Here is a 24,696-nt window from a genome sequence, read left to right as displayed (position 1 = left end):
CCGGCCGCCGCACTTCCGGCGCGGCTCGGGATGCTGCGGGTGGCGCTCGGCGGGGCCCGGGGGCTGTTCCCGGTGTGCGCACCCGCACCCCCCGCCCGCGGCTGCCTGCCCGCGCAGCGCTGGCTCCGGCTGCAGCTGCTGCACCGGGACACCCCGCCCGCCGCGCCGCCGCCCGCCGTGGGGCGATGGCTCCTGGTCTGCAGCGGTGCCGTGGCCGGTGCCGTGGTGCTGGGCGGCGTCACCAGGTGAGCGCGGCACCGCCAGCCTCGCTCGGGTACTTAGAGGGGGCCCCTAGGGGCAGCGGTGCCGGCTGCCCCGCGGTCCGCACCCTCTGTGACCCCGCAGCAGGAACCACCCCGAGCGTGCCCCTGAGGGTGCTGTCGTGTCTGTCCGTCCCGGTTCAAGGGACGTGGTGAGGTACGGCTGGGAGTACCAGAGAGACTTTCAGAGTGTGTTAATGCCACTTGGGGATGACTCTCTTACACGTTTGTCGTAATTTTAGGTCTGATCACTTACAGACTGTCTGATTTCCATCCTCTTTCTGTCTCTGAGTTTAAGGGCTGTCTGAGCAACGGGTTTAAGATTTATTACAAAACTACAGAATATCCTGGGCCGGAAGGGACCATCCAAGTCCAGCTTTTGGGTTGCTGTGCAGGCAGCAGCTCTCAGTTCAGCTCAGTGGATTTGCCTCCTGTCAGGGAGTGAGTTGTGCCTGCTCTGTCTGCCCCTAGGCTGACAGAATCAGGCCTCTCCATGGTTGACTGGCACCTGGTGAAGGAGATGAAACCCCCACAGACGCAGCAGGAGTGGGAAGCTGAGTTCCAGAAATACCAGCAGTTCCCGGAGTTTAAAATGTGAGTGTGCAAAATTGGAAGGAGAGTGGGCTGAGACCATCCCTCCTGCAACTGAGCCCCTCAGGGAGCTCTTGTAAGAAGGAAGATGTTCGCTGACGGCACTAGAAAGGCACACAAAGCCTGCTGGTGGTGGCTCCTTCCTTTCTCTGAGGAAGGTGACCCTCTGTCGTGCAAAGTTCAGTGTAAGGCCGTTGCATCACATGAAAAGGCTCTTTGTTTTACTGTCTTTAACAGCCTGAACCATGACATGACCCTGGCAGAGTTCAAGTTCATTTGGTACATGGAGTACTCGCACCGCATGTGGGGCCGTGTGGTGGGCCTGGTCTACATCCTACCCGCAGCCTACTTCTGGCACAGGGGCTGGCTCAGCCGACCCCTCAAGGGCCGTGTGCTCGCCCTCTGTGGGCTTGTCTGCTTCCAGGTGAGAGGGCTTTGCAGCCACGGGGATTATCGTAGAATCACAGAATGACCTTAAGGATTACCCAGCTCCAACCCCCCCCTCTCACTAGAACAGGTTGTTCAGAGCCCCATCCAGCCTGGCCTTTGAACACTTCCAGGGATGGGACATCTGCAGCTTTTCTAGGCAAACTGTTCTAGTGCTTCACCCACCCCCACAGTAAAGAATTTTTTCCTAATATCTAATCTAAACCCACTATCTTTCAGTTTGGTATCTTCTGACTGAGCCTACCTGACTCAGGGGGATTTGTGACGGCTTGGGGGGTGTCAGTGCTGGTAGCTGGTTGAAAGCAGAGGAAACAAGTTGATTTGCCCCTAATGTTTATCTGGTCTTAATAGTTGCTGCTGCCCTGTTTGGCTGTAACCACTGTCCTGGTCTGTTAGGGGCTGCTGGGGTGGTACATGGTGAAGAGTGGGCTGGAGGAGAAGCCAGACTCGTACGACATCCCTCGGGTCAGTCAGTACCGCCTCGCAGCACACCTTGGGTCTGCACTGGTCCTGTACTCTGCCAGCCTGTGGACAGGGCTGTCTCTGCTGCTTCCACGACACAAGGTATGGAGTGCTGTGTCAGGTGTCAAAAGCTCAGGGTAGTGTCATTTCAGAGGTCTGGAGTGTGATGTGAAGGGTGGGGAAAGGATGGTGCTCTGTTTTAGTCTCAGTTCCTGACTTTGACTTAATATTTACAAAATACTTACAGTTGTACAAAATACCATTCTGTTAACCTCTTGGTTATGGGACACTTCCTTTGTCTTATGCTATTTGGCTCCAAAGGGATTAGACTTAGAACTTCTGGCAGCTCAGGCACGGGTGTGCCTGGCTGGGCTAAGTGGTTTGTGCCAATAACTGTTCAGTGGCCACTTCAATTTCTGCTCAGGGTTGGACTTGATTAGCTGTGGTTTTGAGGAACCCCTGAAGTGTGACTGCTGTGTGGTGGTCTATAGATTCCTCCTGTAAAATAAAGGCAAACCCATTGTCCTGTATATGCAGTGAAGGCTTTTCTTAGCTGCTGCCAATGGTACTGGAAATGCTTTGCCTTGATTTTTTTCTGGTTTTCTTTGGTTTTTATTTTACAGTTGCCTGAAACCCATCAGCTCCTTCGCTTGAAACAATATGCTCATGGCACTACAGCTCTCATTTTTCTTACTGCTCTTTCAGGTAAGGCTCTTTCTTTCTACTGTTCCATTTGCCACTCATTCCTCTCTGCTGTTTGTTTCTTTTTCTTCTGATCTGGTGGGGACTGTGAGCAACCCCATACATTCTCTGGGAAACCTGCTGCTGTAACGGAGCTTACAGTCATGAACGTCCTTACTGATCTTTCCTGAGCAGGTGGAGATGTGCCTTCCAGCCTGCCTGTGCTGTGTGATTTCTGTGTGTGTTTCTAAAAGAAATTCAAGATCAAGCTGAGCTCTTGTATCAGTGCAACCTGAAGTGACGCCTTTGCCTACTCTGGTAGTCTTTATATTTTGCTCTGGAATTGCAGGTGCCTTTGTGGCAGGGCTGGATGCTGGCCTTGTGTACAATTCCTTCCCCAAAATGGGGGAGCGATGGATCCCAGATGATCTCCTTGCCTTCTCCCCTGTGCTGAGAAATATCTTTGAGAATCCTACAACTGTACAGTTTGATCACAGGATCTTGGTAAGTGCTGTCTTCCTGATATGTCTGGGCTGCTTCTTGGTTGCCTCCTGCAGCCAAGCTGTCCTCTTTAGGCTGTGATTCTTTCTGTCAACTTGAGTGATTTCCAGGGTGTCCAAAGGGCCTGAGAGCATCTTACCAATTTGCTTCTGCAGGAAGAGGAAGTTTAGCATTCTTATTTTCAATGTGGCCTTCTTCCTTAAGGAGGTCTTCCTCCTGCGCAAGCAACAGACTTTGTTTCTTTGTGTCTCCTTTTCCATAACGTGAGCTACAGTGGGAGGTAACTCTTGCTATTGAGATGTCTGGGAAAGCTGTGTGAAATAAAACTTGGAAATCCCAATAGTGAATGCTTCCTCCAGCATTTCTGAACATGCTTTACACAGTAGTGCCCTCCCTGTGAAAATATCAGCTAGTTAGAGCAATCCGATTATTAAATACCACTGGCAGCACTGCTGTGAAGTAAGCCATGGCTAAGGCTAAAAAAGAAGATTAGGAGGAATCACCTGGGCTGACCTGCACAGCAAGATTATGCTGGTGCACTACAGCCTAGTAGTGGAAAGGAAATCAGTTTTCCAGATGACAGCTTCCACCTTCAGTTGTGAAGGTGACAGCTGGGAAGAGGGCAGACATAATCCCTAATAAATAAAAGAAGAAAAGTTGTTGGAAAGTAAAGCATTAATTTGGAGCAAAAATGAAACTCTCTGTAACTTCAGTTAAATTTCAGGGTTGTTAGCCTCATGGTGTGGGAGCTCTGGGATTTGGTCATGGCCATTAACACGTTTCTGTGGTTAAATACTGTGCACAGAATTTCTTCTACTGCGTGGAAGGTGCAGCCAAAGGCCACTGCACCCATTTCCTTTGAACTTTTGTAGAAGGGTGGTTGTTTCCCTTCCCTTCTGTAGGGAATTGCCTCCATCACAGCTGTCACAGCACTGTACCTCTTCTCGCGGAAAATCCCACTCCCTCGCAGGACCAGGATGGCTGTGACTTCCTTACTGGCTGTGGCTTGCATGCAGGTACTGCCTTTTTTGTTGTTGTTGCCTCAGCTTGGATCTGGGCCCAAGAGATTGGAGCTGAGAGGTGGAGCTGCCTAGACCCCGCACCTCACCATACTGCATGCACACTGTGAATTTGGGGGTGGGAAGTCCTGCTGTGGCTGTGAGCCTTTCTGCACCACACTTTGTGCTGGGGATGGTATCACTGGTGCATCCACAGCTGCTCTTAACGTCTTCTCCCTTTTTGGCAGGTGGGCCTGGGCATCAGCACCCTGCTGCTCTATGTCCCCACACCTCTGGCTGCTACCCACCAGTCAGGTTCCCTGGCACTGCTCAGCATGGCCCTGTGGCTCATGAGTGAGCTCCGGAGAGTCCCCAAGTAACCCACCGGTGGGAGAGCCCTCCCTGCGGGAGCTGCAGCGCCAGACCCAGGGGCGGCCTAGAGCCCTCACCCCGGGTGCGCGGGGGGATGCGCGCCCGGCTGGGTTGGCGCAGGGAGGCGGCGCGTGTGAGTGTAAACTTTGTACCATAAAAGAGTTTTTCGGAAGAACCCGTGTGTGGCTGGGGCTCCTTTCGGGAGCGGGGCGCGGGGGGCGCCGGCGGGCCCGGGCCGCGCTGGGCCGAACGGAGCCGAGCCGAGCCGAGCGCAGCCGGGCGTCTCCGCCAATGGGAGGCGGCGCTGGCGGCAGCGCGGCGTGTTCGGCCCGCGGATTGGCCGCGTGCCGCGGCAGTGGGCGGGGCTGGGCCCGCGGAGCGGCCAGAGCGGGGCGGCCATGACGGCGCACAGTTTCGCGCTGCCGCTCGTCCTCTTCTCCGCCTTCTGGGGCCTCGTGGGCATCGCCGCCCCCTGGTTCGTGCCCAAGGGGCCGAACCGCGGGTGAGTGGGGGCTCGGGGGTACCGCGGGCGGGCAGGTTCCGGGGCCAGGCCTCCCCGTGCTAACGCCAGTGTCTCCGCAGGGTGATTATCACGATGCTGGTCACCACGGCCGTGTGCTGTTACCTCTTGTGAGTACCTTCCCCCGCCCTCCGTTGGCTTCGCCGGGCCCAGTGGCTGCTGCCCAGCCTCCTCCCGTGGGTGGACGGGATGGCACCCGGGCTGCGGTCCACCTCCTTCGCGGGCCCGTCACCCCCTGGGTGCTCTGGCCCTGCCTCCGTGGCACCGGGGCTGATGGCACGTTGGGTCCCTTTGCAGCTGGCTCATCGCCATCCTGGCGCAGGCTAACCCCCTCTTCGGGCCGCAGCTGAAGAACGAGACCATCTGGTACGTGCGCTTCCTCTGGGAGTGACTAGTTCCCAGGAGCCGGCGCCTGAACCGAGACCCCCCGCCAAATCCATCACCGTGAGTGGGCAGAGGGCTGGGGTGGCAGAGATGTCCTCGCCTGCCTCTGTCAGGCAGGGGAGGGAGCTGCAGCCTGGCTCTTGCCAGGCTTGGGGAGATGATTGGGCTTCTGTGCATTGTGGCTGTGGTGAGCTGGTCTCCGTGGAGGGCTGCCGGCTCTGCACTGGGCCTGAGCAAACTAAGCACCATGGTTCTCTAGATTTGTGGGAGCTTCCTCATGGGTGTTAACTTCTGCTCCTTTCTCCCTCCAGCTCTTGCAGCTGTTCCAGCCTCTACCCTCCTGTACCAGGCAGCCCCCAGAGGTGCTGGGACAGAGGCTGGACCCGCTGCCCCAGCGCACCTGGAGCACTGCGACCTGGACCGATGATGGCTCGGCCCCTGAGCGCGGCAGGCAGCACCCCTGGACAAGGGCCTAGTAAGCTGGCAATGACAGCAGCCAGGGAGAGATCCCTTCAGCTGCCTAAGTGCTGCAGTCACTGAGCACCATCCTGCAAGGGATCTGTTTGTGGTGGGTTCCAGTGGATCTTGTCCCAGCAGTGCTCCCCCTGTTCCCTCAGTGCACTCAGCCCTAGCCCACAAGTGAAACCCCTGCTCATAGCCCAGGCTGCCCACCTTGTTGCCCTATCCCTGGTCATTTCAGGCACCAGCTTCCCCTCTGCATGAGAACGCAGGAGCCACTGCAACCTCTGTCCATCTTCTGTGGTGGGGTGGTCCCTACTAAGATAGATTGTGGCTGTGGGTGGGAGAAGACAGGGCTGACCCTGGAGGAACATGCAGACCCCCTTAGGTGTGATAAGGGAGGTGCTGGGGTCTGCTGGAGGAGATGAAAGGAGGGCTTTGTCTCCCACCTCAGAAGTGAAGCAGCTGCAGTAGTGTCTAGGTATCTCCACCACAGTGTCATGGGTCCAGGTTGTGAGAAGAACACAGTAGGGCATTGTGTTTTAGGTTTCCCCTTATTTATGAGATAATTTATCTGTATTTATTTATTTGTCTGTGTTCAATTTGTGTTGTGGAAATAAATCTTTTTTCTAGTAAGTGATGCTGGAGGCTGAGTTGCTGCTTTGAGGCTGAGGAACAGTCTTGGTCTTACTTACACATCTTTCCTACCCCCTAACACTGCTCTTACAGCATGAGAACAAGGCTGGGATCCTCAGTTGTTGAGCCAGAGGTTGGCAGCACACTGGTGCATGGAAAATTTTATCCTTGATGCCACCTGTGCACTCATGCTGTGGGGACCAGGGTCACAGGTAGGCAACAGCGCATGCCAGAGGGAGAACCAGCTGTCTGCCCAGCCTCACAGTAGGCAGCTATGCTGGGGCCATCCCCATGCCTGTGCAGCAGCTGGAGCAGCTTAGTGGCCTCTTTGCCAGGCAGCTCTGTGAGACTGGGGTGGGAAATAAGGTAAAACACAGGGACCAATATCTTCAGGAGCTCTGAGTGGGCAAGCTTTTCCTCTTAGGAGGAAGGCAGCAACGGATGCTGTCTCCAAGGATAACAAGTTTGGTTTGGACCAGAGCTCCCTGTGCTGCTACCAGCTCAGCTGAGCTCAGCTGTCCTGCTGGAATAACAGGGAACAGGAAAGTTCCCTCATCCTGCCGTGGCAGCACAGATGTGCGGCCCCTCGCCACTCCACGAGTCAGGAGCAATTGCTGCTGGAGAGCTGCTCCCTGGAAAACAAGACCAGTGCTGGATGGCTCAAGGGAGTTGTTTATTGCTACAGGAATGAGAACAGCTGAGTTCAAGTAAAAAGTGATGTTCATTGGACCATCAGTGGGCTCCATCCCCAGAGGAGGAAGCCTTGTGCTTGTGTGCGCAGCCACAGCCTGGACGTGTCCTGGGACACAGCTGGGCTGGAGGTGGTCCTCCCATGGGCAGGCCCAGCCTGCGCTCATGAGGGAAAGAATCACAGGTCCTGCCACTAGTGCCCAGTTAACATGCGGGACACCACAGGGCAGATGTGCCCAGGAGGGAATGTTTGAAAGGAATGGCTGCCCGCTTTGGTGGTGCCTTAGGAACCAAACAGTCACCCCTCAGGGCTGACTCTGGGATGCTGGTATGAGGATTGTCCTAGGAGGGTAATACATGGCAAAGGGCACGATACCTTTTCAGAAATGCTCCAAGAGGGGCCAGGCTGGGCAGAGCAGCCTGGTGGAACTCATAGCTCACCTGGTTCCTGCAGTAACTTTGCTAGTGACTGCTGTTCTCCAGCCTGTGGGCTTGTCAGGGCCTGCAGAAAGGCCACCCCATGTGATGAACCACAGCACTTCACCAGGTTGCTCTGCAAACCTGTGGCTGAGTCACGGGGTGGCCCAGTGCTTCGGGCCACAGTCCTCAGTTGGCCGCCTCAGTGATAGCGTCCTGTTATCTGAGGGACCTGCCAGGGCTGTAGCCTTGACCCTGCTGGCAGCAGAGGACTTTGCTCCACACCACCTAGCGAGGCACAGGCCAGAGGGCAAGGAATACAAAGATTAGGACTGGGGCAAGGTGGAGAGAAAAGCTTCAGCATCCATAGGTGCCTCAGCCCACAGGCTCTGGTTCTGATGCAGAGATGATGGAGTGCAGAGTTGAGATGGTTTTCAAGAAAGAGTCCAAGCCCTCAGAGCCCAGGTTGTCAGCCAGTCCTGGTTCTGCTGGTGCAACTGGACAGTGGGTACCACCGGTGTCATGGCACGTTTCCCTGGCCCAGAGGCACCACCACCTTGTCCAGCCAGAGCAGGGTGTGCTGGGCCGTGCGCAGCTGCCGGCGGTGGATGCGGCGCAGCCGCAGGAGGTAGAGGACGATGGCCAGTGCTACCACCAGGATGCAGGCAAAGAAGAGATAGTGGTTGTAGACAAAAGAGAGGCGCAGCCAGGAGGCATGTGCTTGCCGGATGCTCTCCTGACGGAGATCCCTGTGGAGAGAAAACATCAGGAGTCGTCAGTGTCCTTCCATGGTCTGTGCTGCCACTCCCCTTCTGGGGATGGCAAAACCCTCACCTAGTACAGTTACACCTACTCCTCCCCAGCCACCCTTCCCTGCGTGATGCCATCAGCGAGCCAATGGTACCTGAGTGGCAGAAATCTTGTCTTGTAGAGGATGGCTCCCAGTGTCCACTGCACCTCCCGGTCATACACCAGCTGGGCCGTGCGCAGGCTCGGGTAGTCCAGAGGGAACTGGAAGCCCTCGTGAAGGACTTGGTACATCCAGGCTGATTTGAAGCACTGATACCTGCAGGCATAGCACACAGGAGCATCAGCCAGACACTGCCACCTGCACCAGTCCCTTATCACAGCAAAAGCCTCCCAGGAGGTCCAGCCATAGCATCCCCCAGCAAATCTATTTACTTCAGCCGATGCTGGTCAGCGTGCGCTGAGTAGAGGCCACCACGGAAACGCTGGGTCAGCACCTCCCACCGCTGGCTGCAGTACTCCTGCCAGAAGGAGAAGTTGGGGTTCAGAGCAGAGAAACAGCCCTCACTCCCAGCCCCTGCGGCACAGCAGCTTCCCAGCCCCTGGGGCAGCACCCACCTGGGCAGCGGAGGTGAAGGTGGGGGCACTGTATTGGCCCCCCAGGCGCAGTACGTCCTCGGTGCAGTAGAAGAACTCAGAGAAGCCATAAAACTCGCTGTTGCTAAAGTCGATGGGTGCTTTGTAGGCACCCAAGAGGGAGTCCTGGCTGCTGTTGGACCCTGCCAGAAGGGGCTGCAGCAGCTTTGCACAGGCCTGCCAGTCCCCTCGTCCCCGCACGTACAAGGTTTGGCCACCCCTCGTCACTGTATCCTCCAGCCCTACAGGCAGGCAGGGATCCAGGAAGGGCATCTTGGGACTTAGCCCTGTCTGCTGGCTGTGTAGGCTGGAAAACAGTCAAGGAAGGAACAGCAGTTGCACATGGAGTTCTATATCACCTCCCAGAAGCGTAGTCTAGCACTGTCCCACATCCAGATACCCCTTACACCAGACCAGGCTGTGTCCCCTTGTACCCCGCAGTGCTGGCACCTGCCCTGCCACCTCTTCCCAAGCTGAACTCGACAGACCCGTCACGCTGACCTGCAGATACATGCTCCAAGCACCTGCAGGGTGCAACAATGCACAACCCACCCCACCCAGCTCACAGGGATCTGTGCCCCTGCACGGCCCCTGGGGATCTGGAGGCAGGGTTTGCTGCCGGCACCAGAGTACCTGGGCACCAAGCCTCTCCACCTCTGGCAACAGCTTCACGTAGTGCTCTTGGAAGGAAAGGAGAGACAGGACACAGAGAGCTTGAGGTGGGGATGCAATGGAAAGATGTGCTGAGTGAATCAGTGCTGGAGAAGGAGAGAAAGTCAGAGAAGGAAAAGCCAAAAGCCTCTAGGGGGGCCTCCCTGTAGCCTGTTATGAGGAGAGAAGGAGGAAGGCAGGGAGCTGTGGCACTGCTAATGTCTGCCAGGCTTGGAAAAGGGCAGCACCCACGCACCCTGTGCCAGCCTAAGCACCTGCTGCTGCCACACAGCGGTTGCCAACGTGGCTGTGGGAGCTGTTATCGCCACAGGCAGCTTTTGAGACAAATCCAAGGGGGAGAGGGCAGCATGAAGGAACCAGCACCTCATTTCACAGTGCCCCAGCAGGAGCACCGCTAGGTGAGGCAGCAATACCGATTGTGGACATAGGTTTGGTTCAGCACCAGCTCCTCGTAGCGCTGCCGGGCAAAATTGCCTCCAAAGCCCAGGAAGGTGTTGACGTAGACACGGTACGCATGGCCAGTGTGCTGCACGTCACAGCCCAGGTTGAATTCTGCCAGCAAGCTCTTAGCAGCCTCCTCCTAGAGAGGCAGAATGGTCCTTGATCAGCAGCAACCCAGGGAAGGCAGGGGCTGCTCTTGGGGCCAACCAGGCACACACGCACCTTCTGAGGGGAGGAGATGGCTCCAGAGTCGGGCACTTCGTAGGCAATCTGCAGGGAGGCACCTCCCATGTCCAAGATCCCAACTGTTCGTTTCCGAACCAGGGACTTCCTCTGGTCCCCCAGCGCCACAGTGACCATTGCATCCTCCTCTGCAACCCACAGCAGCATGTCAGAGAGGGGCAGGGCCTGGGGCAGTCTCTTCCCTTCCACCATTACCCTCCACAGCTGACACGTCCTGGCACTCAGGACTGGCCACACCCTGGCTTTGTAGGTTCCCCCAAGGCATCCACAGGTGGAAGCCACAACAGGAACACTATCACAAACCCTCCCTCCCCAGTTCTTCTCTCAAAATACTGCAAATGGCCCCCTCACACAGGAACTTGTTCCTGCGACCAGAGCAAGGGCCCCTCCAAGTCCCAGATCCATTTCACATGTGTTGCTGACTACTGCAGAGGTTGCTCTTAGCTCCAGCACTAGGGCGAAGGTCCAGCAGGGCTCTGATCAGACCCTCCCAGCTGTTTTACAAGCAGCCAGACTCACCATCCTCGTGATCAAACCGTCCCAGGACAAAGTTGATGCCAATCCAAGCATAGACACCTGCACAAGATAGAAAATGTAATTATGACAATATACTAAAGAACAACAAGCAGTGCTCTGTGGTAGCTCCTACCTTCCTGTTTCCCTGAGATTACTTCTGCATGTGATTTGGAGAAGAGGAAATCAAACTCCAGGGGCACGTTTTTCACCAAGTCCTCCAGGATTGCAGCTTGCTGCCTGCAAGGGCATGGGAGAGGAACAGATGCTGGGGGACCTTCACCAGCAAGTCTGGTGGACAGATAGCAGGGATCACCCAGCACTGCAACCCCCGTTGAGCCCCACAAGCCATGCTGCTGCACCCAGCATGTTTTGAGACAAGAAATACACCTATCTGTTTGAGACCCTCAGCAAAAAGCCTCTCCTCTCAACTCCCTCCCAGCATGCTCAAATCCTCCTCCTACATCCCTCACCGCTTGCCTCAGGAACGTGCCCTTTCCTTTCTCAATTCTCCCTCCAGATTCCCAATTTTCCCAAGGAGACAGCTGTTGGGGCTGAGAGGTTCTAATGCATCCCTGGTTCGCCCAACGCGGACCACGAACTCACCACTCGGGCAGCAGCCGCATGCCCGCCGTGCACAGGATGTACAGCGGCGTTTCCTTGTGCTTCTGGGCCGGGACGTGGGCGGCCGCGAACCGCAGGAGCGGGCGCAGGTAGGGGGTAGCCTGCTCGGGGGCCGCCGCCGTCACGGAGATGCCTGTGCGGGGAAGGGGCTGTAAGAAACCCGCTCCGTCGGTGCGCAGGGGGCTCGGGCTGGGGACGGACAGCGGCGGCACCCACCCGGTTTAATCTTCTTGACGACGGGGCGGCTACTCTTGTCCCTCATCTGCTTGATGTCCAGCAGGTCGTGCGGGTTTCCGTTGTGCGGGGGCCAGAAGTAGACGAAGACGCGGGACCCGCTGCTCCCACAGTCCACCACCACGCCGTAGTTAAGGGCCGAGTCCTTGGTGTCGGTGGCCATCAGCTCCTCCGCCCGCGCCAGGTACCTGGGGCAGGGCGGTGGGGCGGCTCAGCACCGACGGCTCCGCACCGGCGACCCTGCTCCCCCGGCACCCCGGCCCCGCTCACCTCTCGTCCCGCCGGGCGCCGCGGGGTGGCGCGGCCCAGGGACGGGGCACGGCGCCTGCCAGCAACAGCAGCAGCCCCAGGAGCAGGGCGAGCCCCAGCACCACCGGGCGCTGCCGCGGCCCCGGGCACGGTCCCGCCGAGCGCCACGACAGGCAAGAAACGCCGATCCTGCACGGCAGAGACCACACCTCAGCACCGGGACAGCACCGGCACCGGCCCCCCGGTGCGGTGCGGCCCGGCCCGGTCCGGCGCAGCCTCACTCACCTGGCCATGTGCGCCCACGGCCGCCCGCCCGCGCATCGCCGCTGGTGGCCCCGCCGCCGGCACCGGCGGACACGTCACCGCCGCTGCCGCCGCGCCCCGCCGAGCGGAGCCCCGCCCACGGCCGCACGGGGACCAATCGACGCCGCCGACCCCGCCGCGGCCCCGCCCATGCGGCCCGGTGACCAATCGGATCGGGGTGGGATGCGCCCCCCTCCGCCCGGCAGGGGCGGGGCTCAGCTTCGCCCTTGCTCCCGCGCCCGACCTTCGCTGCGGGGCGTCACGAGGGGCCCCAGCCAATCCCGGCTGCCCAAATAAACAGCACGCGCCGCCGGCCGGAGCGGCGGGCCCGCCGGCCAATGGCGGCTCTCGGGCCGGCCAAAGGTCGCGGGGCCGCCGGCCAATGGGCCGCGTGGAGGGGCGGGCCGCGAAGTTGGGACGCCCAATGGGCCGCGCGGGCCGGCAGGGCGGGCAGCCCCGACAGCCAACGGGCTGCGCGCCGGGGCGCGCCGGAGGGAGCGGCCGGCCAGTGGCGGCGCCCGGGCTGCGGCGGCGGTAGCCAATGAGCGCAGCGTGTATGGGCGGTGCGCGTCGGGCCTAGCCAATGGACGCGCTGCGGGGGCGGGCCCCGGGCGGCGGCGGCCAATGGGCGCGGAGCAGGGGCGGGGCGTGGCGGCGGGCGGCGGGGCCGGGCCGGGGCGGCGGCGGCGGCGGCGGCGGCGCGATGGAGCTGGGGGCGGGAGCTGGGGCGGGCGCGGGCCCCGGCGCGCGGGGCGGCGCGGAGTCGGGCCGCGTCCTGCTGCTGCTCATGGGCGGCGGCGGCGGCGCGGGCCGGGCGCGGTGGGGCGGCGCCGAGGCGGAGGTGGCGCCTGCTCCCGGTGCCGGCCCGGGGAGCCCCGAGCCGCGCTCCCCGCCCGCCCCCGACTACGAGGCGCTGCCGCAGGGCGCCGCCGTGTCCACGCACATGCTGGCGGGCGCCGTGGCGGGCGTCATGGAGCACTGTGTGATGTACCCCATCGACTGCGTCAAGGTGCCGGCGGCGCGGCGGGCGGGGCGGGGGCGGCGGCGGGAGGGGCGGGTGCCCTGGGCAGGGTCTGAGGAGTCGCCCGGGTGGGCCTGCCTTGTGTTGCAGACGCGGATGCAGAGCCTGCAGCCGGAGCCCGCCGCCCGCTACCGGAACGTGCTGGAGGCCCTGTGGCGCATCGCCCGCACCGAGGGCTTCTGGCGGCCCATGCGAGGCCTGAACATCACGGCCACTGGCGCCGGGCCGGCGCACGCCCTCTACTTCGCTTGCTACGAAAAGTTAAAAAAGACGCTGAGCGACGTTATCCACGCGGGGGGCAATAGCCATGTGGCCAACGGTACCGGCCCCGCCACACCGCGGGGGGAGCGGGGCGGGAGCGGCAGGTGTGGCGGTCGGGAGGCCCGGTCCCGGCGCGGGGTCGGGGTGCCGTGGTTGTCCTAAAGCCCTGTGCTCTCTCCAGCCGCGAGCCGCAGCCGCACGGCGCCGGGCAGGGGAAGCACTGCTCCTGCGCCCGCCGGAGCTGCTGCCAGCTATCTGGCATGGAGCAGGTCGGTGGCCCTGGCCCGGGAGGATGCCGGTGGATGAGAGCTGCCTGCAGACAAGCCGGGACTGGCCGTGGCCCCGTGGGTTGGCAGTGCCAGAGCTCACCTCAGGAGTGCCACGTGGGTTTGGAGCCTGTCTCACCATGGTGCCCGTTCCATCTCAAGGAGCTGCCACAGTAGGGAGAGCATGGGGCTGAGGGGAGAGCAGGGCACGTTCTGCCCTTGGCATACATGTAGCAGAGTGCTACATCGGGCTCCTCCTTCACGGGACATGGGGACACCATCCTAAGGGCCCCTGCCATCTGGTGGCGTTGTCCTGTCCCTCAAGGAGTGGACCCAAGTGGGTCCCAGTCAGCCCACGGGACTTGACAGCCTGTCATAACCCTCTTCCTCTCCTGATCTCTCTCCGGGTGGGAACCACTGAGGACCAGCCTGCCTTTTGGAGGAGAGATGGAGGCTGCCTTCAGATCTCACCCTCTTCCAGGGGCCTCCTCCTGTGCTTTGACAGGGGGCTCGGGGCTGTGGCGGAGCCCCGGGGTCCCTCACCTTTCCCTCCCTCACATGTGGCAGTTCTTGTTTTGCAGGTGCAGCCGGGTGTGTAGCAACGTTGCTCCACGATGCAGCCATGAACCCTGCTGAAGGTAACGATGGTCCTGGCCTGCCAGGGAGGGGAGGAGCAGGGTCTGCCCAAGCCTCTGGGGTCCTTTCTGTGGCATGGAAGGTGCTCCTGTTGCTTTCCTGACTGCAAGGGTCCTGTGGGTCCTCTTAGGGACCCTGGTGGCTGCCTGTTATGGACAGGGTGGGTTGAAGAGATTAACTCAGAAGTGCAGCAAACCCCAGTTTAGGAGGAGCTGGGAGGGAATGGGCCTTTCACCCAGGAGTTTTGCTGGGGACTGTTCCCTAAGCAGGAAAGAAGTCAAGAGAGATGTGATCTGCACTGATAAAGTCATTCCAAGTGTGTGGAAGCTGGGCATTGCTGTGGTGAGAACTTGAGAAGGCATGGTACAGTTGTGGGCCTGTGTTCAAGAGGAAAATTAAAAGAATGGGGTACAAAAACATGCTAGAAAGGTCAGGAGAAGGGAGATCTTGTGTTGTGGAAGGTCTGGAAGGTCATTTTGTTGAGCCTGGTATGTATGAAAAAAACAGAGGGAGTTTGCAATTTAAGTCTGTGAACATGGTGGGAAAAGGAGGAAAAATGAGGAAAGGCCAGTCATGAAGGTATTTTTTCCTCTTAAAATTGGAGGGCTTGTGATAGTTCAGGCTCCAGCTGCTGTGGGCCCAGCAAGGCTCCTGCCTGCCCACTGCATGGCTGGGACCAGAGGAGCAGGCAGCTGCCTGGCTAGACCGTTGTCATTCCTTCCCTGGAGCTTCTCGTCATGACTGTAGTAGTTTATAGTCACATCATTTTTAGCTCCTTGTGGTCACGTTGAGATAGGGTGAGGCAGGACAGGGGCAGACTCCACTCTGGGCTTCCCTATCCTGCTCTTGGATGTGCTGGGGGGCGGGGGGTGGCATCTGAATTTTGCCCTGGAGTGGCAGCATTTTGGCAGCAGCTGCGAACAGTTCCCGACTGGTGAGCTCTTCGATGTGCTGTCATTATTGTGGGCTGCAGTGGGGGTGGCTGAGGAGGGACAGTATTATCCAGATCTGGAATATAAAGGGACTGAATGTAGAGAGAGTTCTTCAGACTGCATAGTAGCTCTGCTGCAGTGGATGAGCAGTTGCTTGGGAGCGAGGGTGGATCTGGAGTGTAACTGACAGGATATCGAGATGTTCCCTGGGGCTATGGCAGCTGTGGGGGTTTGAAGGTGGTGATGTCTGTGTGACGGGGAAGCCTCAGCAGATCTAAATGGCTGAAGTCCTGTCTGGGGAGACACGGCACTGCTGGTTCGAGTTGTCTGTCATCAGCTCTTAGGCCAGTGTGACCAAACTCCAGGCATTTGGAGGAAGCCTGGCTTCATGTTTACCCTTCTCTTTCCTCTTCCCCTCCATGCCTGGATCCTGGCTGCTGCTGCTGCTGCTGGCTACCACTGTATGTCCCAAGTGGTCAAGCAGAGGATGCAGATGTACAACTCGCCTTACCAGCGTGTGATGGACTGTGTGCGGGCTGTGTGGCGCAACGAAGGGGCCGGAGCTTTCTACCGCAGCTACACCACCCAGCTCACCATGAACATCCCCTTCCAAGCCATTCACTTCATGACCTACGAGTTCTTGCAAGAGCAGCTCAACCCCCACAGACAGTACAACCCAGGCTCCCACGTGGTCTCCGGAGCCTGCGCGGGGGCTGTCGCTGCTGCTGCCACTACGCCTTTGGACGTTTGCAAAACGCTGCTCAACACCCAGGAGTCCTTGGCCTTGAGCTCCAACATCAGCGGACACATCACAGGCATGGCTAATGCCTTCAGGACGGTGTACCAAGTGGGCGGTGTGACCGCCTACTTCAGAGGAGTCCAGGCCAGAGTCATTTATCAGATGCCCTCGACAGCGATTGCCTGGTCCGTGTATGAGTTCTTCAAATACATCCTCACCAAGCGCCAGGAGGAGCGTCGGGCTGGGAAGTGAGCCAGAGCCAAATGCTGTTCCAGACCTGCCTCACATCCCCCTCCTGGTTTGTCTTCTGACCCCTCTCCCTTTCAGTTTGGTTTGTGTTGAAGAGAGGGAGCAGTGAAGCCCTTTGGGGTTCAGCGATGCTGTTTTTCCCCTGTGGCTGTTGTAGCTCTGCTCAGGCTGCACAGCTTGCTCTCTCCCAGGGTCCTCCAAGACGCCCTGCTGGGAGCTGCAGCCCAGGTCACATCCCCTCACAGTTTGGTGGAGCTGTGCTCCTGTCCTTCCCTTAACCACAGTGTCTCACACAAAGCTCACCCCTCTTCGGAGGGGAAGGTGAATGTCCTGCCCAGCTTCTGGCAGAGCCAAGCTGAGCTCGCAGTTGCCAAGGAGGAGGTGATGGCGGATGCTGGGGGCTTTGTCTGGCCTTTGGCTGAAGCAAAGTGTAAGCCTTGGCCGTTGTCTTGTAGCACGCACACGTGATGCTAACTGCCTCAGTGGTGGTGGTGGTGGGTGAGAGGGAGGATGGCACTTGAGGAGGGAGCCTGTAGGTTTGTTTCTGTTCCTGCTCTTGACACCTCCAATAAAAACAGTTCTGCTCTATCTTCATGTCCCATTCTTACACTGGCATGGCCCAGCTCCTGGCACTGTGGCTTTCTGACTCTGCCTGGTGCTCAGCTCTTTTGATGGATGCCCAAGCGGGAAGGGAAGTGGGGTGTGGAGGTGATGGTGGGAGAAGGGGATCTGCCTGGCCCAGTCACCCTGGCAACGTGCAGGGATGAGGGTGCTGCCCATCCCCTTTGGCTCATGACCCGTCACATGCTGCTGGTGTGGGTTGTGACCCCATAAGGGAAGCTGAGGTTTATGCTCCTCGGCCCCGTAGTCCCACATCCTCAGTCTGACTAGGAGTCCTCAGCATGCTTTCAAACTGCTCCAAATGGAGCTGGTGGCAGGAGGGTCCTGAGTTGTGTGTCAGAAACAGCACAGGAATTTGGTGCTGAGTGACACTGGAGGGTTTTTGCACCTCATAGGGGAGATTTGGGGCTTAGCAGGACTTTTGCCCCCTCATTTTGAGTAATTAGACTAGTTTGATGTTTGACGAGCATCTTACAATACCATCAGCACACATGCTCAAAGTGCTAATATTTTTTCCAGTCTGATGGTAATTAGTAGAATAAGTTGTTTTTTTAACGTGTTGTTAGTTGTCTTGATACTAACTTATTTTAGGGTCCCACCTGGAACTGTGAGCCATCATCACTGTGTCATGTGCTGAGCATTAAAGTATTGCCTCAGTGTGCTGACCTGCCCAGAGTAGAGCTCTGGGTTTCTTGAACAGGGTGCTTGTGGGTGATGCCTGACTCTCACAGGATGTATGCAGGAGTGGCATGTGTCCCCCAGTGCCATGCCCAAAATAACTCCCTGGAGGAAATGCATTCACAGCCTTGGTATGTGCAGCTGGTGGGTGTCTGGGTTGGCTTAGGCCTCCTCCAGAGGGTCTGCTGGCCTGGCCTGCATAGAGGGCTGCTGGAGTGGGCTCTGGTGAGGGCAAAGAGGGGTTTTCTGCAGCTAGAAAAGCTGCTGGGTGAGCAAGAGGGATGCACAAACCTCAGGGCCAGTGGGCTCTATCACTGCTGGGGGACTGGAGGGCAGGGACCCCTGCACTGCAGGGCTGGACGCTGGCACCCTGCCCAAGCCCCAGCCCAGCACTGGATCCATCTTTCCCTTACACATCTCTCATGCCCTGGTTCCTGAAGGTGGTGAGGAAAGCTGAGTGACCGCCTGTGGGATTTTTGATGGCTGCCTGGCAGGTCTGGGTGCCCCTGACACAGGGCAGCCACAAGCACAGTTCTGCAGCCCTGCTTCTCCTGGGTTGTGTGCTGTGCCCATCCTCTGCTCCCTGGCATGGGCTGCAGGCTCTGGTCCCTGTTTTTTCTGCACAAGCAGAAGGATGAGAAACTCCTTAAAGACACAAAATCCACTGGAGGTTAAGAACTTCCAAGTTTTGCCACCATTTCAGGAGCTGGAGCTTTAAAGAAATAGTCTGAGTACTACAAGATTTGGCAGTCCTGTGTCTCCTCCACCCAAGAGGGAGAAGCAGAGATGGCTGGGAAAGACCAGGACAGGATTAGCTTGGTGGGCAGGGCATGAGACAGGAGTTTACAGAAGATGGGTATGACTAGTCTCTGCCAGGACGGGTCTCTCTGCCCAGGAGCTGAAAGCTGTTGGCAGCAGAGCTGCAGCTTTGCCTTGAGCCTTCACCATGCACTGGGGTAATGACAAAACCTGTGGAGGGAAAGGCATAAATGGACTGGGGCTGGAGGAAGATTCACACTATTAAATCCATCAGCTGCTGGAAGACGCTCTATAAATGTCAACGGGTAAAGGCACGATTGAAAGTGTCTCTAGGATGTTTCCAGGAATAGCTGCCCAGAGAAGTGCTGGGGGAGGGAGTGAGACCCCCCAGGAAGGGGGAGATAAATCAGCACAGCACAGAGATGCTGTTATGTGAGTCATTAGCCTTAAGCGTTCCCCTGGCAGGGGCACGGCCTTTTGGTCTCCCAGCACTTTGCCAGCTTACCTAGCAGTAGCTGGGTGTTGCCTACTGCAGGCAGCAGCAGCCCTGCAGGGAATGGGACTGCCTGTGATGGGCTTGGTGCTGCAGGGAGAGCAGAGCTGCCATGGGGATTCCCAGATATCCCTTGGGCCAGGCCACAATAGACAGGAAAAATCCCCTCCCTGTCTCCCATCCTCTGAGCGGAACCTCTGCCACAGACCATGCACTGGCTGGGGCAGCATGCAGCTGCTCCCTGGCTCTGCCAGGGTAGGGATGCTCCCTTGCCACATGGCCTGGTTCCTCTGGTACCTTTGGCATGATGAGATGCCTGGAGATAACAGAGCTATTGGCTGTTTCAGCTATAGCCACTGCCTTTCCAGGGTCTGACAATACCTCCTCGGTGTAGCCGTGCTGCTCTGGGGCTGTGTCCTATGGCCTCCTAGGTATTTGGCTGCACTTCGAGTGAGATCCCTCCTACAGCCTCTTCTGAGTAAAGAGACTATTTTTGGCTTTCCAGCAAGGAAGCAATGCTCAGCTCGGCAGAGTTTTGGAGACAATCCCTTTTCCTTTCACTTCCCTGCAGTATCCCCAGCCACATCCAGCATGGGCAGGGATGTGCTGCCTTACCTTCCTGTGTCCAACTGCCCCTCGAGCCCTGCCCTGTCGCTGGTGTTGGTGTCGGGTGAGTCCTGCAGCTCCCAAGCAGGCAGAGCATGGCAGCACTGCTGGCCTGGCCCTGCTCCAGGTGAGAGATCCGGGGCTGCCACAGCTGTGCTGTGGCACAAGTCCAAACTATTTCAGGCAGCCCGAGGTTACGGTGCCAGGAGCAGCTCAGGAGCCCCTGGCTGCCTCCCTGGGGTAACTGGAGATGACTGCACTCCTGGAGGTTAAGGGCAGAGCTGGGGTGAGGAAAGCTGGGGAGGGTTCATCTTCCCCAGAGAAGGAAGGGGATATCCCTCCAGTGTGTTTGCCTCGTACTTTCAGCTGGGGGCCAGTGGGCTCCAGAGCTGCTCCTGTCTTGAACACCCCACACAAGGCACTGGGGTCCCAGCCCTCAAGGACTTTTGCCAGCCCAGTTCAGGAGCAGGTGGGGAGCAAAGGCACTACCCTGTCAAACCACATCCCTGCCCTGTCTCTGCTGGCACCCTGGACTGCCTGGAGCTTTCCTGCCCCCCAACTCTTCTGCACAGGGTGCCTGACAGCTCTGTTCAGTGGGAAGATGTGGCTGGAACCCATGGAGAGCAGAGAGGTGGGCTCTCAACCCACCCTGGCTCTGGGATTCCTCAGGACTCTGTCAGACCCCAATAAAGTTGTACAAGTTCTCATGACCTCATGGCCTTACAGCAGTGGAGTGTGTGCATTGTGAGCGGCCTGGAAACAGAGCAGATATTGCCTCTAGTGGGCCTGGGAAACCCTCTTCTGACCCACGTTGCTGCCCAGGTTAAACTGTGGAGAGACAACTCTTGGCTGAGCTGGTCCCAGCCTGCCTGGCTCTGTCCAAGCATGGCCTGAAAGGCTATTTCCCTTTCTGGGCAGGGAATATAGCCTGAAAGGTAAAGTTGAGGCTGAAAGCCTGCTTTCTTGGCTGTAAAGAACCACCAGAGGAAGCAATCCCTTGGGCTGGGCTGGGACAGCTCTTGGCATGTCTGTTTTGATGGGGAGATATTGGCAATACCCATGCTTAGTGCAGGGTTATGTGTTGAAGTCCTCCATCGAGGGGCTGCAAAATGGCCCTGGGAAGATGCTGCCTGAACGAAGCTGGGGTGCGAGCAGATGGCGTGTTGTGCTGGGAAGGTGAGAGAGGTGGGAGAAGAGCTGCTCCTGGGCTGTATAGGGGTGGCAGCAAGGGTTACTCTCCCAATCTTCTTCACGTGGGTGAGGACAATTGGGACAACTCAGGTGTGCTGTGACACTACAACCTGCTCTGAGATTGTTCCTGGCTGTTCCAGGAGATTGTGGGAGGGGACTCCGGCCTTAATCTCTTTGCCTCCAGATATTGCACTGGTGGCCAGCATTAGACCCAGAGAAACCCTGCAATGCCTCCCAGAACACTGTGGTATTCGGACTGACATGAGAGCCTCCTGGCAGGGCACAGACCATGCCTGCCATGGCTAGGTGGGTGCCAGGAGAAATGCAAATCCAAGCAGCCTTCCTTTCCTCTCTGTCCCTGGCACCTTTGGGTGCCCATTAGACCTGAGCAGTATGGAACCTGGAGCATTGCCAAGGGCTATAAAAAAGGTAGGGAACTGGGCCAAAACGTCTCCATGTGGGACACAGCTCCCTCTGGTGAGGACACAGCTGTGACAGGCACCAGGCGCTGGACGACACAGCCATCACGTGTCCTTGGTCAAGAAACTGCAGAACATTAGCTGGAAGCTGTGGGCAATGCCACGGCATCAAGAGGTTTAGGGGGCCTCCCGGCACTAGCTGAATTGCACCACTTTGGGACAGAGAAGATAACCAGAGCTGGAAATCTGCTGGGTCTCTCACAGAGACATGCTGGGTGCTTGTGCTCAGCTAAAAGAACACAGTGCAAAGCATTGCTCCCTGGAAAGGGACCTGCACGGTGGCTAGAGACTGGCAGGAGACTCTGGCCTTGTGCCCATCTCTCCAACTGCACCCAGGCAGTGGGGGCAGGGGTGGGTGCTTGCCTTTGCTGAGTGCCCAAGCCCCAGCGGTGCTGCCCGGTGCAGCAGCGCTCCCGCTTGGATCTGGAGAACCGCAGCTCCTGCTGGGCTCTGCCGCGGGGAGACACCAGCCTGTCCAGAGCCCACACAGCCAGGCCAGCATTCCCGATGTCCAGTCTGTCCCACTGCTATTCCCAGTGGGGAGGCGAGACCCTAGCTGGATGCTCTGCAGCCCTCCAAGCCTTGCAAGCCCTCAAGCCAGGGGGCTCGGACACCCACAAACCGAGCCATTACAAGCCGCTGAGCCCTCGCGGCGCGAGGTGGTGGGGACAGAAGGGTGCCTGTCGCTCCCTGTCCCCTGCCGCTGGCCGATAGATGGCGGTGGCGTATCTCGCGTGGGGACAGGCCCCGGGAGCAGTTGTCTCTGCTGGCAGCCCAGGGAACCTGAGGATCCCAAGCAGCACTTCGGGACCCCGCTGGCCCCGGCACCGCCCGCCTGCAGCAGCTTTGGGCGCGAAGAAGGGTCGTCCCTGGGGAAATACCTGTGGGTTTTATTGCCAAGGCGGGGGATGGTGGCATGATGCAGCCGGGACGGGCTCTGGCAGGCCACAGGGAGCTCTGACCTTCAGCAGCACCCTGCTCTGAAGGGGACAAATATGCAGGCTCCCTTTCTGGAGGGATCATCTAGATCCCTTGTGGGATCAGGGTGAATCCCTCGTGGGACACTTGAATCTCTCAGGGCAGCACTGTGCCTGGTCTCACCATTGCAGGAAGAAGGAACAGCTAAAACATGCAACTCCCATCACCCCACTTAGTTAAGTGTAGTTACCTTGTGATGCAGTGACTCATCCAAGGAAAGGAGGCAGGTCCTTGGCCCTCGTGCTGGGCAGGCAAGTAATGGGGAAAGCCTCTCTGGAGGCTCCATAGCACAGGTACAGTATTTTAATTTAATTACCTGATCCACGGCTGGCAACAGCTTTCTTGGCACTGGAGAATGATTGTGTGACAACATCATATTGCCACTGTCAGGAGGAGCTTCCAGCATCTCCGAGACCTCTTGGCTCCACGGAGCCCAGGTGGCCAAGCAGCCTTGGCATTTCCCAACTCAAGGGACGGGGTGGCTGCAGTGAGAAGCTCTGCAGAACACAAGCTGCCACTCCAAAATTACCCCAAATTGAGCAGCAAGAGCTGGGCACCACCCCAGCACATAGCTGGGTCCCCAGGTTCCCAAGCTCAAGGTAGCAGGAGGTGGCTGTTTCCGGGTTGAAGTAGATGGGACCAGAACTTAGCGAGGTCTGCCCAGGTCCGTGGGCAGCCTGGCCAGCCTCTCTGGGAGCACCCACCTCCTTCTGTGCCCAGGCAAGCTCCTTGCTGATGGCAGCAAGGGAGTGGTGAAGAGAAAAGGATGAAGCATATGAGGGGGAGGGATGACCTCAGCAGCAGGGAGGGAGGAATGGAAAAAGATGTCAGGAAGGAGAGGAAACCAGAGCGTATCTATGGTGCTGCTCCTGTGTGATCCTGAGTATGATGAAAAGGCCTCAGAAAACCAGGTAGAACTGGGGTTTGGATCAAGCCTCCCTAGGAACCACTGAACAAAGCCAAGTTCTGCTCATGGGCTCCTCCTTGGCCAGGCAACTTAAATGAAAAACACAACTGGAGCCTGTGCACAGAGTGGGTCTGAGGCTTGGGAGTTAAAGCCCAGCTACCCCAAGAGTCCCTCCTTTCCTTTAAGTCAGTGCACTGTCTTAGAAATCTCATCCCTGTTGGAAATCAATTGGCAACTTCCATCTTGATTCCTGAACAGCAGTAAACCCCCCAGTCGACCAGGAAGAAATACACACCCTCTGCCCCTTGGTCACAGTGCTCCCCATCTCTCCACCCTGAAGTCCCTCTGGCTATGCCACCATCACAGGATGGGACCATGCTGAAGGGATTTCCACCAGGGATTTCCCGGTGCCTCTCACCTCTCGAGCAGCATCCCACTTTGCCCTGGGGTGTGGGGGACAGAGCGCGTCACGGGCGGGCACTGCCTCTGGCACAGCCATGCGGCAACTTCCCTCTGTTGTGTCTCCCCTCCCTGGGCAGCCTGTCCAATCTGCAATCTCCCACCACCTCCCTCCCACCGGCCTCCACCAGCTGTTCCTCCTCTTTGGAGCGCTTCCTTTCCGCCATCCTACTCCAGGTCCTCCAGTACCACTGGCTCTTTGTGCCACTTTGTTTTCCCCCAACGGGGCTTTGGGTGAAGCTCTGTAGAGGGGTCCCTCCCACTCACCCCTTGCCCTTCCCCCAGTCTGAGCTGGTGGACAGCTGGGATCTGTCCCAGGAATGGGGCTCACTATGGTGGACATCTAGAAACTTCCACTGCTGTGCCACATCAGCCTGCAGTCAGGCCTCCCGGCATCCCCCGGCTGGGTGCTGTTCCAGCTCTGTGCAGGGAGAACAGGACCAGGGTTGTGACCAGGCATAAGTGGGGTGAGCACATTACTGACCTCACAGCTATGGCAAAGCTGGCTACTGTTGGTGCTGAATAATGCTGGTACTGCCCAGCCTTGCTTCTTGCTACATGGCTGTGGGGTCCCTGTGTGCCCTTTCCCTTTGCATAACTGCCCATGCTCTAGAGACTGTGACTACAGACATGGGCAGTGTGTCCCACACCAGGGCTCTGGTCTCATCCTGAGCCTCTGGGTGCTGCTGAAATGCACTGGATTTCTAACAAGCTGCCAAGTACCTTGAGATGATGTGCAAGCTGGGAATTCCTCTCCAACACCCTGATTTTGGAGGAGCTTCTATTATGGTTGCAGTTCCTCTGACTTGCACACCAAGGCATGACCTCACACAGGTTCCCTATTTTTATAGACAACAGTCTGGCAGAACATGGAGGAAAATACAACTCTTTCCTATGGCAGAGACAAATCTCCCCAGCCTGACTGCTGCTGCAAAGAGAGCGCATTACCTTTGTTCTTGGCTATCCTGTTTCTACCCACGAGACCACAGGGCCTTAACTACTCATCTCCGAAAGCCAAGAGTGGGGCCTGGGCTTCCTCTCCTGCGACACCTTACTGCCATCCAGCAAACAATCAGCTGGGCGTGCCGCATCCTCTCCCAGCTCCGGCCCCATGAAGCCTGCCGGCCTTGGGGTGGCTCGTGGGATAGTAGGGTGCTGTGCTGAGCCGGGTTCCAGGGCCTGCTGGTTGCCCGCCCTGTCCCTGCAGTGCTGCAGTGCGAAGAATTTCCCCAGTTTCCATCAACAGCGAACCCCAAGGGTGCACGTTCAGACTGAATGGTGGGAATGTGCAGCGTAAACCCGGGTTTAGTAGCGTGAATCGTCATTACCTGCAACTTCTGC

General features: G+C 58.1%; 4 protein-coding genes across 5 annotated transcripts; 3 read left to right on the top strand and 1 right to left on the bottom strand.

Moving 5' to 3' along the window:
- The first annotated feature begins 52 nt into the window (after nt 1–52).
- Nucleotides 53–4,487, top strand: LOC114071004 (cytochrome c oxidase assembly protein COX15 homolog). 2 transcript variants are annotated; one of them, XM_027908662.1, is made up of 8 exons: nt 53–72; nt 732–854; nt 1,089–1,275; nt 1,695–1,862; nt 2,384–2,465; nt 2,791–2,945; nt 3,845–3,958; nt 4,189–4,487. In XM_027908662.1, the coding sequence occupies exons 2-8, from the start codon at nt 754–756 to the stop codon at nt 4,318–4,320; spliced, it is 939 nt and encodes a 312-aa protein (XP_027764463.1). In that variant the 5' UTR covers nt 53–72; nt 732–753; the 3' UTR covers nt 4,321–4,487. The 2 variants fall into 2 exon arrangements, with proteins under 2 accessions (XP_027764463.1, XP_027764471.1); XM_027908670.1 differs by lacking the exon at nt 53–72 and adding an exon at nt 153–245.
- Nucleotides 4,488–4,623: 136 nt separating this feature from the next.
- LOC114071020 (V-type proton ATPase subunit e 2) lies at nt 4,624–6,311 on the top strand. The gene is made up of 4 exons (XM_027908683.1): nt 4,624–4,814; nt 4,895–4,942; nt 5,130–5,276; nt 5,528–6,311. The coding sequence occupies exons 1-3, from the start codon at nt 4,711–4,713 to the stop codon at nt 5,221–5,223; spliced, it is 246 nt and encodes an 81-aa protein (XP_027764484.1). The 5' UTR covers nt 4,624–4,710; the 3' UTR covers nt 5,224–5,276; nt 5,528–6,311.
- Nucleotides 6,312–6,963: 652 nt separating this feature from the next.
- Nucleotides 6,964–12,083, bottom strand: ENTPD7 (ectonucleoside triphosphate diphosphohydrolase 7). Its single transcript, XM_027908650.1, has 12 exons — nt 12,063–12,083; nt 11,799–11,966; nt 11,511–11,716; nt 11,277–11,427; nt 10,807–10,910; nt 10,677–10,733; nt 10,137–10,285; nt 9,887–10,053; nt 8,784–9,108; nt 8,601–8,686; nt 8,323–8,484; nt 6,964–8,167 (listed from the first exon to the last, which is right to left on the bottom strand). Exons 1-12 carry the CDS (start codon nt 12,068–12,070, stop codon nt 7,939–7,941), a joined length of 1,812 nt encoding a protein of 603 aa, XP_027764451.1. The 5' UTR covers nt 12,071–12,083; the 3' UTR covers nt 6,964–7,938.
- A 691-nt stretch (nt 12,084–12,774) lies between these two features.
- Nucleotides 12,775–16,772, top strand: SLC25A28 (solute carrier family 25 member 28). The gene is made up of 4 exons (XM_027908639.1): nt 12,775–13,089; nt 13,192–13,420; nt 14,210–14,266; nt 15,670–16,772. Exons 1-4 carry the CDS (start codon nt 12,784–12,786, stop codon nt 16,185–16,187), a joined length of 1,110 nt encoding a protein of 369 aa, XP_027764440.1. The 5' UTR covers nt 12,775–12,783; the 3' UTR covers nt 16,188–16,772.
- The last annotated feature ends 7,924 nt before the right edge of the window (nt 16,773–24,696 follow it).

Source organism: Empidonax traillii, unplaced genomic scaffold (assembly GCF_003031625.1).
Source record: "Empidonax traillii isolate 1590-97213 ecotype Southwest subspecies unplaced genomic scaffold, ASM303162v1 scaffold27:size3997909, whole genome shotgun sequence".
Classification (NCBI taxonomy): domain Eukaryota; kingdom Metazoa; phylum Chordata; class Aves; order Passeriformes; family Tyrannidae; genus Empidonax; species Empidonax traillii.
Note: the sequence above shows the minus strand (reverse complement) of the source record. Positions and strands in the feature narration are given on the sequence as shown.